At 40.4% G+C, this 14,217-nt stretch overlaps 1 protein-coding gene across 1 annotated transcript in view; it reads right to left on the bottom strand.

Annotated features, from left to right (window-relative positions):
- Nucleotides 1-1,866: 1,866 nt before the first annotated feature.
- The window catches only part of LOC117521502 (phosphatidylinositol 4,5-bisphosphate 3-kinase catalytic subunit alpha isoform), a 59,145-nt gene continuing 46,794 nt past the window's right edge, over nucleotides 1,867-14,217 (bottom strand). The window contains exons 17-21 of the mRNA XM_034182816.1: nucleotides 9,764-9,842; nucleotides 9,313-9,483; nucleotides 5,401-5,518; nucleotides 5,157-5,308; nucleotides 1,867-5,037 (exon numbers count right to left, since the gene is read on the bottom strand). Coding sequence (XP_034038707.1) covers nucleotides 4,767-5,037; nucleotides 5,157-5,308; nucleotides 5,401-5,518; nucleotides 9,313-9,483; nucleotides 9,764-9,842 — 791 coding nt within the window. The 3' untranslated portion in view covers nucleotides 1,867-4,766. The remainder of the gene's footprint in view (nucleotides 5,038-5,156; nucleotides 5,309-5,400; nucleotides 5,519-9,312; nucleotides 9,484-9,763; nucleotides 9,843-14,217) is intronic.

The raw sequence follows: 14,217 nt of genomic DNA, 5'->3' as shown, positions 1-14,217 counted from the left end.
CCATCAGTCATCTCATGTGCATAGGATGCTGTGCAGTGGTCGACCGCATAGACAGCTGGTTGTGTGCCAGCACAACACACAGCTCCGTGCAGTTTGTGCATGTTTCACCAGCTGAATGCAAATGTGTATGCATCATTCTACATGGTAGTGATGGGACAAACAACACTGGTGCGTCATTACTGTGTCGAGCACACAAGAGTGAAACCCCGTATCGGTGTGTGTATCGCTTTAAGAAATAAAAAAATCATGTGACCGATACAGGAAGTGTGTCGTTCGGATGCGCCGTGCCAAATTGTGTTTATAAGGAATCAAACTAGAGTAGAGAAGCTTGAATGTTCGACTGCACTGGGTTGCTTGAAGTCAAAGATTCAAGCTTCTCTACTATGGAAACCATCTGGACAACTGAGAGCCTTTACAGAAACAAGGAAACAAACTGTATTGACATGTTGCGGATTTGTTGGATGGAGTTTTGCTGTTGGATTTTTGCTTGCCCTCACCTTGTTCCACTGACTTCATGGATTGTTCAAAGAGGTTTTCCCCAGTCTGGAATGAGTTCGAATTTTTGGCACCAAATAAGGTAAATCTTTTTCTCCTATGGGCATTGTTTACTGTTATTTTTTCAATTAAATATGTTTGTACTTCTTTCTGGTAAGAGGTTTGAATTGTTTTCAGATAAATTAACGTTTTATTTTATTGTAGGTGAAGTGTCGGCTCTGCTCCACAGAGCTATCTTACATCAATAAGAGCACTTCATCAATGCTGAGGCATTATAGCGCTTGGCATGGCAATGAGGAATTGGAAGATACTTGTGTGAGTACCCCAGGTAAATTTTAACTCTGAATTTTATTACAGACAAATTTGCTATATTCTACGTACCAACTCAGTTTAGCATTTACACAAACAAGGTTTTAAGCAAAGTTTAAACACTTCTCATGAACAGCTTGACAGACAAAGCACATGAAATTATGCAATGATGAGATTATATTTTAAATAAAGGACTTGGCGATTGAATATTTCACAGGCTGATGTTGGATTTTCAGCATGTTAGCTTTTCCATTTTATTTACCTGCAATGATTTTATAACTTCTGCAGGGGTCACTACTGAGTGACCAACAGTGCCGACAGTTTGTGTAGTATGTCAATACACTCCTCGAGGTATCATCATCCCATCACTACTACATGGACCCCGAAATGTGCATGTGTTTGTGCAACACAGTGTGACACATCGATGACTTTAATTAGGCGTTGCATCAAAATGTGCTCTGGCCTAGCTGTTACGCACAAAAACATTTATTCTTCAGCGGTCTGAAGTGCAATAAATTAGAGCCATGGCTTCAAACTCGCAAAATACAATCAGCACCTGCTAAATTTCCTTTTGAACTTCATGTGCAAACCTCATCCATTTTCATGTTCCCTCCAAGAATTTTGCACTCCTATGTGGACAAACCCCAAACTGCATATTCATATGCGCCATTTTGTGCATTTGGCAGACATAGTCCTCCTTGCGCGCTACTTGTAAATCAGCATGCAGGTGTATTTGCGAGTTCAATGATGTCTGTGCATGCTCTTACACGCGCAAACCTTTAGTAAATCAGGCCCAGTGACTTTCCATCCCTTCAGTCCAATAAAACGACTGCTGGATGGCACATCAATCACACACTTTACAGTGCAGGACGTTTTAGAAACAGCAGTACCTATTTGCAACAGGAATTAATCAATTACGTTTTAAGAGAATGAGTACATTTTTCATAACATAATTGAAATGACTTACTGATCTGACTGAAGCACTTTCCCCGTTTCACATTTATCCAGCAGCACAAGCTGCATGTTGGATGACTCAACCTGATGAAAAACCACAAATGCATCTTACAGAAATATTTTTATTTAACAGGATGATAAATGAATGCATACAATTTCTGACATGTTCATTTGAAGACGACATATATACATATGGACAACATGCACATCTTTTTTTATATAACATGCAGGATAGCTTCTTTCTAACTATTGTGCTTCAGCTGGTGTCCTTGTTCCACATCACACCTCTGCATTGCTGTTCAATTCATTTCCACCATGAGCATCAGTCTAGTGTGTTTGTACGATGGTTTTTGAGAGAGAGAGAGAGAGAGAGAGAGAGAGAGAGAGAGAGAGAGAGAGAGAGAGAGAGAGAGAGAGAGAGATTCCTCCTTTTTGGTTAGCATTACACATACAAGCTTGCTTACATTCAAAAATACAAAAATATATTATTACCTCTGTAGTTATTCAAGGAAAGCATTTGCACCTGTAGTATCAGTATTGGTTACCGTCATTGTGACACTGAGGTACCACACACACGTACACGCACAAGTAACAACAGTCATTGTTATACATGAGATTCAAGTAAACAACATCAGGTTAAAAACAAAAGCAGATACTGGAGGACCTCATGCATAATGCAGTGACAAAAGCCCTCAACACAAAGTTGGGAGAAGGGGGAAGAAAAAAAAGCATCATTTAGATATTTCTTCCAAAAAGTCCATCTATAAAAGCATATTTGAAGGTGTGGCTTTGTCAGTGTGAACGGGTCCGGCCCACTGATCTGTATCCTGTACAGAAACCTACAGAAAGGTGACTTTATGCACATTTTTAAAACTGGGATGAAAATTCCAAAAATTTGTGAGTTGAATAAATAGTCCTGCACGTCATTTATTCAACCAAGAACACTTTCTGACCTCTCATGCACGTGTCTGCACACATAAGGGAGACAGTCATCGGACACAGGAGGTAAGAGGACACTTGGAAGGTTTCAGAAATATAGTGCTTCTAAACATTCAGTTTACGGATGGCTAAATATTCCAAACACAAAGGTGATGAACAAAAGGTGTTTGTCACAGTTCTTTTTCCAGAGGAAACTTTTGGGGAAGAAGCAGGCCGCACGGTTACAGTGCAGTAGTGTGCTTTTTTCTTCTTCTTCTGTGCACCATCTCTACAAAAATCACCAACACCCTTATCTGAGTAATACCTCTGTAGTGATGCACTTCTGTCTCTTTGACATCAGGTGTTTGTGTAGTACAGTATAAAATAAAACTACGACTTGCATAGTGTAACAGCATGACTTACAACAGGAACACTGTACGTCTTTTCTCCTGCAGTCTGTAGTTTTATAAATTAATGTCACGTGAAAAACACATCAATTCATGTGTGACAGCTCAGGTCCATGTATGTCCCAACCATCTGTACCTCAACATCCGGCAAAGAATAATACTGATAGATTAAAAAAAAAAAAAAAAAAATACTGTAGAAATCAGTGCTGTGAGTACACAAGATTAGAATCGCAGTGATTATTTGGATTTCTTTTTAAAACCATAAGACTGCCGACTAGTGGGGTTACACTTATAGTACTTTGGCTCAGTAGGAACTAGGTTCAAAAAGGAACATGTGCACAGTATGCATCAAGTCTCTGGGTATAATGCTATAGAAAAAGACAACGTCAGTAATCCAATGGGATAAGGTTCAAATTCCAATGATGCAAAATCATGTTCTGGACTAAAAATGTTAAACCTTAAGCGTATTGTACTTCAAAGCACGGATGATCGCGTGGTGGACAGGAAGAGGAAGTCTTGATTGTGTGAACACTCCTGGCCTATGTAATGACGTCACACTTGTCTTCACCAGTTCATCGCAGCTAGCGTGAATAATGTAGTTATGATCTCGCAGTTCATCAGCTGCTCTCATGTTTACCACTTCATCACGCTCCTCTCTTAATGCTAATGTTTGTCCTTGTACCCAGACAGGGGGGGGGGGGGGGGGGGGGTGTCCATAATCCATCTGCATGAAGGCAAATTGTCAATGTCCAACACAGTCCAACATAAGTCCAATAATGACGACAGATGAAATAACTCCATTCTGCTGCCTCAAGTTCATAGTGCAGGTTAAAAAAATATACCTGTAGAAAGGGGATTTTTAGGCATTTAGATCCCAGAAAGTGTCTTCTTCTTAGCACCCTTATTCTATGGTGTGCTGCTCGCACCCTGGCAGAAACAAACAAGTAGGACACTGTGTGCAGTAGGGCTTGGCAATATATAATCACAGCGATCATCCCGACAAAAGAATCAGATTTTTCCTCCCCAACAAACAACTTCCATATTGAGGGCAAACACCTGCGTAATCAGCTGCAGCAACAGGTGTTGGACCAAAGCAATAAGCTGCCCTTATAGCAGTGGGCAAACTATTCCGACATATCAAGAAAGGTCATGTAACATCTGCCATTAACACAGAAGAAGCATGACCATAATGGGTGTTGTTTCAGGGTTAATCAAGAGAGACAGGATGCTAGTTTGAACCATGAGTTTGGGGGCGGGGGGTGTCAATGAATTCAAAAGACTAATAAAAAGTGGTTGACCCCGGGTACACGCAAACTGGACGGAAATATTTTTCTTAAACTTTGCTGTCTCAACTTTACAAGAAACATAGGTGAAAAGTGTGACACCGGCACAGAGACGAAACGCTCTCAGCCTACAAACCATCAGAAAACCCTTCTCATAAATAAACACTTCTGATCCACAAATTGTGTATTATTTTCACAAGATTCAATCCTGAAGTGAATATATGATTGCACTTCAAGTTAAACCATATTGGTCACTATTGGGGGGGAACTTTCATACTCATATCGCCAAGCCCTGGTGTGTAGTACAAAATACCTGGCACACTTCTCACTGCTGCTCTGGCTCCTGATGTGCTGCTGCCAGAAGCCTTTATTCATGCATTTCCCACTGCAAGTGTCCATCTCAGTTCATGGCGTGCTGGCGAATCGTGTGGAAGATCCAGTCCATTTTGGTAGTCCAGCCGCCATGATGGGCGTCGTTCATCTGTTTCATGAAATAGTCCAGGGCCTCTTGCTCAGACTTATCCAGAGCCAGGGTCTTCCGGATGTAGGCGATGTCATCAAAGGACTGCAGCTCAGGCATTCCTGAGCCCAGCATCATGGAGAAGAGGTTGATGAACAGGTTGGCGTGCTGCCGGATCGCCAGGTATGCCTTGTAGCACATCTCCTGAAACCTGAGTGAAGAAGCAGAGGCAGAATGAAGGGGGGGGGGGGGGTGAAGAAAGGCAGGACAAAAATTCACATGTTCATTCTTGCTTATTTTCTTATTTTATTCTAAGAAGCCAAGTGTTACCTTTCAAACTCCCGTGTTTTTGTGCACTCTTGGGTTCCTTTACTAATAACGATCAAGAAGTCTTGTGTAAGCACAAACGGCACCCGTTCCCTCTTGTACCCAAACTTCTTCTTTTTGTGATCAAGGAAATGGCCAAAGTCGATGTGGAAGAGCTGCCAAAACACAGGAAAAATAACATTTTTTTCAAGGAAATAAAAACAACAAAAGCATGGAAATTTATAACTTGTGAAAGTATCATCTGTACCTGTCCATCATCTTTGACCATAATGTTGCTATTGTGTCTGTCGCCGATGCCAAGAATAAACGTGGCTACACAGTAGCCTGCACATGATCGCGTAAACAGATCTATGGCCTGGTCATACCTAAGAAACCGAACAGACACAACAGAAGTCAGAACCCTAACTCTCTCAGACAGCGTGCACCATCTGTGCACATACAGCACCGTGCACTAGTTTCAAACACGAGTGTTTATGCACATATGAGGTATTCTTTTTTTTTTTTATTATTATTTGTACATCTGAAAAATAGAATTTTTTCTGGATAAAAGCATTCTGAGTATTTTGTCTGTTTTATTAAATAAAGTAACATATGGGATAATAGAATAATAAATCTATCAATAAACTGATCATCATGATGTTCCTACAGTTTTTAGGGTTAAGGGTAGTCATATAAAATATTTAATAATTTAGTTTCTTGGATGGTTTGCAGCTACCCATGAATCATTTGATATTTACAAGATTTCTATCATCTTCATGTAATGTGGTTAAAGCCCGATTCCCGTTGCAGATTTTTGGTCCAAATTTGCATCAATAAAACTAAGGACAGTTTAAAATAGTAGGAAAAATTGTTGTTTCCTATTATGACTACCACAATATGGACAAGTCCATGACACGAGTGCTTGCGTGCATGTGCACAACACTACTCCATACAGTTTATGTGGTACTCCTGCAGTTATTACCACACTTTTCCACAAAGCTAAAATGTATCTGGTAACATCTCAAAACTGTTTTCTATTGAACACCACAACATGCTTTTCGTAGGATTTATGCTATGGATTTATGTTGCAGAGTAGAATCAGGAGGCTTCCGCTCAGAGAACAGCAGGTCCCTATCCCTGCATGATGTACCCGTATGTCCACCATCACCTACTTTTGCCACGTATATAGTGCATCCGGAAAGTATTCACAGCTCTGAACTCTTTCCACATTTTTCCACATAGATTTTTGCACATTTATTAAAAATAAAAAACTAAGAAATCACATGTACATAAGTATTCACACCCTTTGCTTTGAAGCTCTTGGTTTTATCAATTTTTAGACTGCAAATGATGACACTTGGGTGTGCGTCATAACTCTACATAAAGCAATCAGGTCAAATCCAGTTTGTAACATTAAGTGGCCTGAGGACATTTAGGCGTGCGTCACAGAACATTCTAACATGAGAAAAAGATGAATGTGGCAAACATCCTGGATGAAAACCTGCTCCAGAGCGCTCTTGACCTCAGACTGGTCAAGAGCGCGGGACAATGACCCTCAGCACACAGTCAAGCTATCAATGGAGTGGCATCAGGAAAATTCTGTGAATGTCCTTGAGTGGTCCAGCCAGAGCCCAGACCTGAATCCAACTGAACATCTCTGGAGAGATCTGAAAATGTCCATCCAACCTGATGGAGCTTGAGAGCTTCTGTAAAGAGGAACGGGCCAAACCTGCCCAAAGATAGGTGCACCAAGCTTGTGGCATCATATTCAAGAAGACGTGACGCTGTAATTGCTGCCAAAGGTGCATCAACAAAGTATTGAGCAAATGGTGTGAATACTTATGTATGTGATTTCTTAGTTTTTTTTATACTTTTAATAAATGGAGGATCTGTATGTATGCATGTTTATTTCAATAAGTGTAAAGAAACCTTTAAAATGAGAGATTACAACCCCTGGCAAAAATTATGGAATCACCGGCCTCAGAGGATGTTCATTCAGTTGTTTAATTTTGTAGAAAAAAAAGCAGATCACAGACATGACACAAAACTAAAGTCATTTCAAATGGCAACTTTCTGGCTTTAAGAAACACTATAAGAAATCAAGAAAAAAAGATTGTGGCAGTCAGTAACGGTTACTTTTTTAGACCAAGCAGAGGAAAAAAATATGGAATCACTCAATTCTGAGGAATAAATTATGGAATCACCCTGTAAATTTTCATCCCCAAAACTAACACCTGCATCATATCAGATCTGCTCGTTAGTCTGCATCTAAAAAGGAGTGATCACACCTTAGAGAGCTGTTGCACCAAGTGGACTGACATGAATCATGGCTCCAACACGAGAGATGTCAATTGAAACAAAGGAGAGGATTATCAAACTCTTAAAAGAGTAAATCATCACGCAATGTTGCAAAAGATGTTGGTTGTTCACAGTCAGCTGTGTCTAAACTCTGGACCAAATACAAACAACATCGGAAGGTTGTTAAAGGCAAACATACTGGTAGACCAAGGAAGACATCAAAGCGTCAAGACAGAAAACTTAAAGCAATATGTCTCAAAAATCAAAATGTACAACAAAACAAATGAGGAACGAATGGGAGGAAACTGGAGTCAACGTCTGTGACCGAACTGTAAGAAACCGCCTAAAGGAAATGGGATTTACATACAGAAAAGCTAAACGAAAGGCATTAACACCTAAACAGAAAAAAACAAGGTTACAATGGGCTAAGGAAAAGCAATTGTGGACTGTGGATGACTGGATGAAAGTCATATTCAGTGATGAATCTCGAATCTGCATTGGGCAAGGTGATGATGCTGGAACTTTTGTTTGGTGCCTTTCCAATGAGATTTATAAAGATGACTGCCTGAAGAGAACATGTAAATTTCCACAGTCATTGATGATATGGGGCTGCATGTCAGGTAAAGGCACTGGGGAGATGGCTGTCATTACATCATCAATAAATGCACAAGTTTATGCTGATATTTTGGACAATTGAAAGGATGTTTGGGGATGATGAAATCATTTTTCAAGATGATAATGCATCTTGCCATAGAGCAAAAACTGCAAAAACATTCCTTGCAAAAAGACACATAGGGTCAATGTCAATGAGCAGATCTGATTTGACGCAGGTGTTAATTTGGGGGATGAAAATTTACAGGGTGATTCCATAATTTTTTCCTCAGAACTGAGTGATTCCATATTTTTTTCCTCTGCTTGGTCTAAAAAAGTAACCGTTACTGACTGCCACAATCTTTTTTTCTTGATTTCTTATAGTGTTTCTTAAAGCCAGAAAGTTGCCATTTGAAATGACTTTAGTTTTGTGTCATGTCTGTGATCTGCTTTTTTTCTACAAAATTAAACAACTGAATGAACATCCTCTGAGGCCGGTGATTCCATAATTTTTGCCAGGGGTTGTATACAGTTACCTGCTTATCTGACTGCAGTTTTCTGTGAGTGTATTTAGCTTGCCCCATACATTATGTAGAAGTTTAGTCCACAACAGTGTGTTCAAAATCATATAATACTACACAAATCCGTCCCAAGTCAAAAGATGAACTCCCCCACCAAAAAAAGACACTAAAAATAGAGCACAGGTTGAAAAAGTCAGCATTCCCCTTTAAATACAGACAATGATTGCCCAGTTGACACTGAATTATGGCAATTTGTGTTTTTGATGCTTTTTACCCATAATCTCATCAATTTCTGGACTCTTTCTATATAAAGAGGTATTAATTCTGGTGTATGCAAGCTGCTAACCCACTGAATATTTGATAGCTGAGAAAAACTAAAATAAATCTATTGTGTAACTATTACTTTCATATACATTTTTGGGGAAATACAGTAGACATTGTAACTGACTTAACACTGTATCATTTAATAAAAGGGAATACTCTGTGTAGCGGGGAAAATTCAGTTTGAATGCTTTTAGTCTGTAGACCACAAATGGCTGTTAATATGAAGTGACACCCAGGGGTTTAAATTTCATGTACTGAGAGACTGAGGTGCGAGTGTGTGTGTGTCTGCCTAACAAAGAACTACCATAATTCAGTTGTGACTATTAGAAGAAAAAAAAAAAAGAAAAAAAAGAAAAACATGTGAATGTGATAGTTTTAGACATGTTTGTGTTTCATAACACAATGCCTGAAGAGCCTCATAAATAAACCACATTTATTTCACTCACATCTCTCCTCTGTTCTTATCCTTGAGCCACTGATGCAGTGTATGGCTGTTGAATTGCAGCGCCCCCTTTAGGCCTCCTTTACACTGGATCTGCATGATTGTGTGAGAGTTCCTCACTACCTCAATCAAACCCACACAGTCGCCTATTGACAGACAACCGTAAGGCAGCATTCTGGAAGCGGGAGGAGAGAAAAGGCAAGTGAGGCAGAAAAAGGATGAACACAGATGAGTGACACGTCTGAAAACTCTCAAGAATTACTATGGGAAAGCGTGCCATTTGAATTTCATGGATTCTCTCTGTACATCGTGGAAGCTTTTTGAGTCAGCCACATGACCTGAGGTAACTGGCAGGGGCTGCCACTCATTTACATTCAGGCACAGAGGAGAGAACATGACAGCGCCTGTTAATGTATACCTGCATCTTTGCCGTCGCACTGGAATGGAGAGCCTACCTGAGATCAAGGCCCTGGTTCTGCCAGATGTTCTCCATTATCCTAATGATCTGCAACGTCAGCATGTCCTGCCTCAGATCTGTGGAGCCAGACAGAAAAGAAACCGTGGGTGACAGAGAGGTGAATATTTGCTCTTTGATCAGCTCCATGATGCATTATGGAAAAGAGCTGTCAGAGTGAGTCTGGCTACAAAAAAACGCACACAAATGCACAAACAGCTTTGGTAACGTGTGAGTCAAACAAGTAACTGATTACGAATTATGCTGCAAGCTCAGCAAAAGCATACTCAGGTCTGTACGAAGCCAAGTAACAGCCTCTAAATAAAGATGGAGTAAGCGGGTATAAAAAGTGAATGAATGAATCCGAGCCACGTTGAACAGGTGGCTGATCTAGGTGGCAGGTCTATGGTATATTACGTCATCACAAGGCTAATTTTTGGATTCATTTGCTTCATCAAAGTAAAATAATGTCTAATCAGTTTATCCTCTTTTTTTAATATGGCAGTAACAAGACAATACCATTTGTTGCTTTTGAGTTATTGTGTTTAAACTGGAAAGAAATGGACTCGTGTGTCTATCTTTTCATTCACTCACTGCATTTTACAGGGTACGTGTATATGGGTTTCCAAAAACTTAGCAAAATACAGCTACCTACAAAAAAGTGCAAATATTGCGGCGTTTTGGGATTACCTTTCACTGCTATGCTGATGATACTCAGTTATACATGCTGATAACTGCTGATAATCTCATCCACATAAATCCATAGAACAGGGGTGGCCAAGTTCGATCCTCGAGAGCCACATTCCTGACACTCTTAGTTGTCTCACTGCTCCAACACACCTGAATTCAATGAAAGGCTCATTAAAAGTCTGCTAACGAGTCTTTCATTGGATTCAGCTGTGTTGGAGCAGGGAGACAACTAAGAGTGTCAGGAATGTGGCTCTCGAGGACCGAACTTGGCCACCCCTGCCATAGAAGATTGCCTTGCATCAGTGAAAACCTGGATGTGTAGCAATTTTGCTTTTTAAAACTCTCATAAGACTCAAATGATGGTTCTTGGTCCAGTGAGACATCGGCATCAATTTGACCAGCTAACGTTTAGCCTAAGCTCGTGTGTCATACATCACACTGACAAAGTGAGGAACCTTGGGATGATTTTTGATCCTACGTTGTCCTTTGACCTCCACATTAGAGATATTACGAGGACTGCTTTCTTCCATCTGTGAAATATAGCAAAGATTCATCCCATCCTGTCTATGGCTGATGCTGAGACCCTGATTCATGCATTTGTCTCTTCTAGATTGGACGACTGCAACATTCTATTTTCTGGTTTACCGCAGTCCAGCATTAGGGGTCTCCAACTGGTTCAAAATGCTGCTGCCAGAGTTTTGACAGGAATCTGAAAGTTTGACCACATTACACCCATTTTGGCATCTCTTCACTGACTTCCCGTCCCCGTGAGGTAAGATTTTAAGGTTCTGCTAGTAACTAATAAGATTGTTCACAGATTAGCACCTCCCTACTTAGCTGACCTAATTAAACCCTACATACCGGCGGCCCAGGGTCTGCATTCTCAGGGTGCAGGACTACTTTGTGTCCCTAGGGTGAATAAAAAGTTTGCAGGTCACAGAGCTTTCTCTTATCATGATCCTGTTCTGTGGAGTGATCTCCATGCATCAATAAAACAGTCAGATTCTGTAGAGACTTTCAAGTCCAGAGTTAAGACGCACTTATTTTCCCTTTCGTATGGCTACATACTGGCATAGAATGTTACTATGCTTTCTACCCTTTTAAATTAATTTTATTAGGCCGCAGCCTCAACTTTATCTAAATTCTGGGTCTTTTAGTGAAGCTTAGGGCTAGTGGCTGGTGGTCACCTTAGTATTTCTTGTTGCTTAATGCTGACAAATTATACTGTATTTGTTGTCTTTCCGATGCCTGATTCTGTTTTTTCTCTGTGTTTGAGGTGCAGCTCCATCCAGAGATGGGTATGGTGTCTACTTCTACAACCCTCCTGTCCTGTGCACCGGCAAAACTTCCTGTTTATTCATTTTGTAAATTGTGTCGGTAGCATGGCCCAAGCAGAGGTTCACACCTTTGAGTCTAGTCTGCTTGAGGTTTCTTCCTCAAATCATCAGAGGGAGTTTGTCCTTACCACTGTCGCCTGTGTGCTTGCTCTGGGGGGTAATGTTAGACCTGACTTGTGTGAAGTGCCTTGAGGCAACTTGTTATGATTTCGTGCTATATAAATGAAAATAAATTGAACTGAATTGAAATATTTTTTAATGAATTACCACAACAATTCATAGGCGTTATTTACACTGGCATTTCTATATGTCTCATAACCAGATTGTCCAGATATGAATTAAACCAGATCACATTTATTCCTGGCACTGGCAGGCATGTGTCAGCCTGATCCCATCAGATCTCAGAAGCTAAGCAGTGCGGGACCTGGTTAGCACTTGGATGGGAAACCTTTTCGGAACACCAGCAGCTGTGTGTGTTTCTCAAGTTAAAACTGGAGTTGCATCAGGAAGGGCATCCGGCGTAAAACTTGTGCCAAATGCCAATACGGACCTGGCTGTATCCACTGTGAGGACCCTGACTAAAAGTGGGGGCAGGCAAAAGTCCAACAACATATTCCCAGCACTAAAACGTGTCTCCAATGACTATGAAATCTGACTGCGCTACCCAGCTCATGTCACACCTCTTTGCACCCCCCCCCCCCAAAAAAAACAACAACATGGTACCCATCTGCCTACAAACTGCTATACGCTATGCAACTGTGTTTTCTGAAATCAGTCTTTTACAGCAGAATGGCCGAAGACAAAAGCAAAGGAGAATATTTATTTATGCAGTTGATTTTATTTCGGTCTGTGTCCATGCCAACCCTGTCCAGAGGACAATCTGGATACAGGAAAGCATGTTCTCCAAAGATGAAAGTGAGGCAAGGGGAAAATCTGAATTTCTGTGGCAAGTAGGTGGGACCAAAGGGACGTCTACAAAGCAGCTGCATGTGAGGACAAAAGGCCCGAAGCCAACCAAGAGGGAAAAATGCCCTGAGGTGCATTCTGCCAGTCAAATCCTGCCTGTAGATCAACATAAAGTTAGAACTAACAAAACTAATAAATATGAAGCATTATTTGTATTATCAGAATGGTATTTGCATAAAGGAAAAATTAAAACAAAAAAACTGAAATGTTAGTCAACACTGCAGTCACTTCCTTCCTATAGGTTTTCATCTAAAAGGTGGAAATAGTTGAGAAGGTCTGTAGAAGGGTTGGGACAAGTAACGAAAATCATTTGTCGACTAGTTGGGTATCATCAATCATCGACAAGTCGGCGACTACATTTGACATTGAATGAATTCAGCCAATTTTGAATCTTCATGGCGAGACTCAAATGTGACATTTATTTTTAACAAATAAGCACAAAATCATAAATAATAGTAGTGCTATGTGACTAAAAAGATTGATCCAGGTTTTGAGTATATTTCTTATTGTTACATGGGAAACAAGGTACCAATAGATTCAGTAGATTCTCACAAATCCAACAAGACCAAGCATTCATGATATGCACACTCTTAAGGCTATGAAATTGGGCTGTTAGTAAACAAAAAAAAAAGTAGAAAAGGGGGTGTTCACAATAATAGTAGCATCTGCTGTTGACGCTACAAACTCAAAACTATTATGTTCAAACTGCTTTTTTAGCAGTCCTGTGAATCACTAAACTAGTATTTAGTTGTATAACCACAGTTTTTCATGATTTCTTCACATCTGCGATGCATTAATTTTGTTGGTTTGGAACCAAGATTTTGCTCGTTTACTAGTGTGCTTGGGGTCATTGTCTTATTGAAACACCCATTTCAAGGGCATGTCCTCTTCAGCATAAGGCAACATGACCTCTTCAAGTATTTTGACATATCCAAACTGATCCATGATACCTGGTATGCGATATACTCGTATAGGCCCAACACCATAGTAGGAGAAACATGCCCATATCATGATGCTTGCACCACCATGCTTCACTGTCTTCACTGTGAACTGTGGCTTGAATTCACAGTTTGGGGGTCGTCTCACAAACTGTCTGCGGCCTTTGGACCCAAAAAGAACAATTTTACTCTCATCAGTCCACAAAATATTCCTCCATTTCTCTTTAGGCCAGTTGATGTATTCTTTGGCAAATTGTAACCTCTTCTGCACATGTCTTATTTAACAGAGGGACTTTGCGGGGGATTCTTGCAAATAAATTAGCTTCACACAGGCGTCTTCTAACTGTCACAGCACTTACAGGTAACTCCAAACTGTCTTTGATCATCCTGGAGCTGATCAATGGGTGAGCCTTTGCCATTCTGGTTATTCCTCTATCCATTTTGATGGTTGTTTCCGTTTTCTTCCACGCGTCTGTTTTTTCTGTCCATTTTAAAGCATTGGAGATCATTGTAGATGAACAGCC

This window comes from Thalassophryne amazonica, chromosome 12 (assembly GCF_902500255.1).
Source record: "Thalassophryne amazonica chromosome 12, fThaAma1.1, whole genome shotgun sequence".
NCBI classification, from domain to species: Eukaryota; Metazoa; Chordata; class Actinopteri; order Batrachoidiformes; family Batrachoididae; genus Thalassophryne; species Thalassophryne amazonica.
The sequence above is the reverse complement of the archived record's forward strand: the minus strand, read 5'-3'. Positions and strand labels throughout refer to the sequence as shown.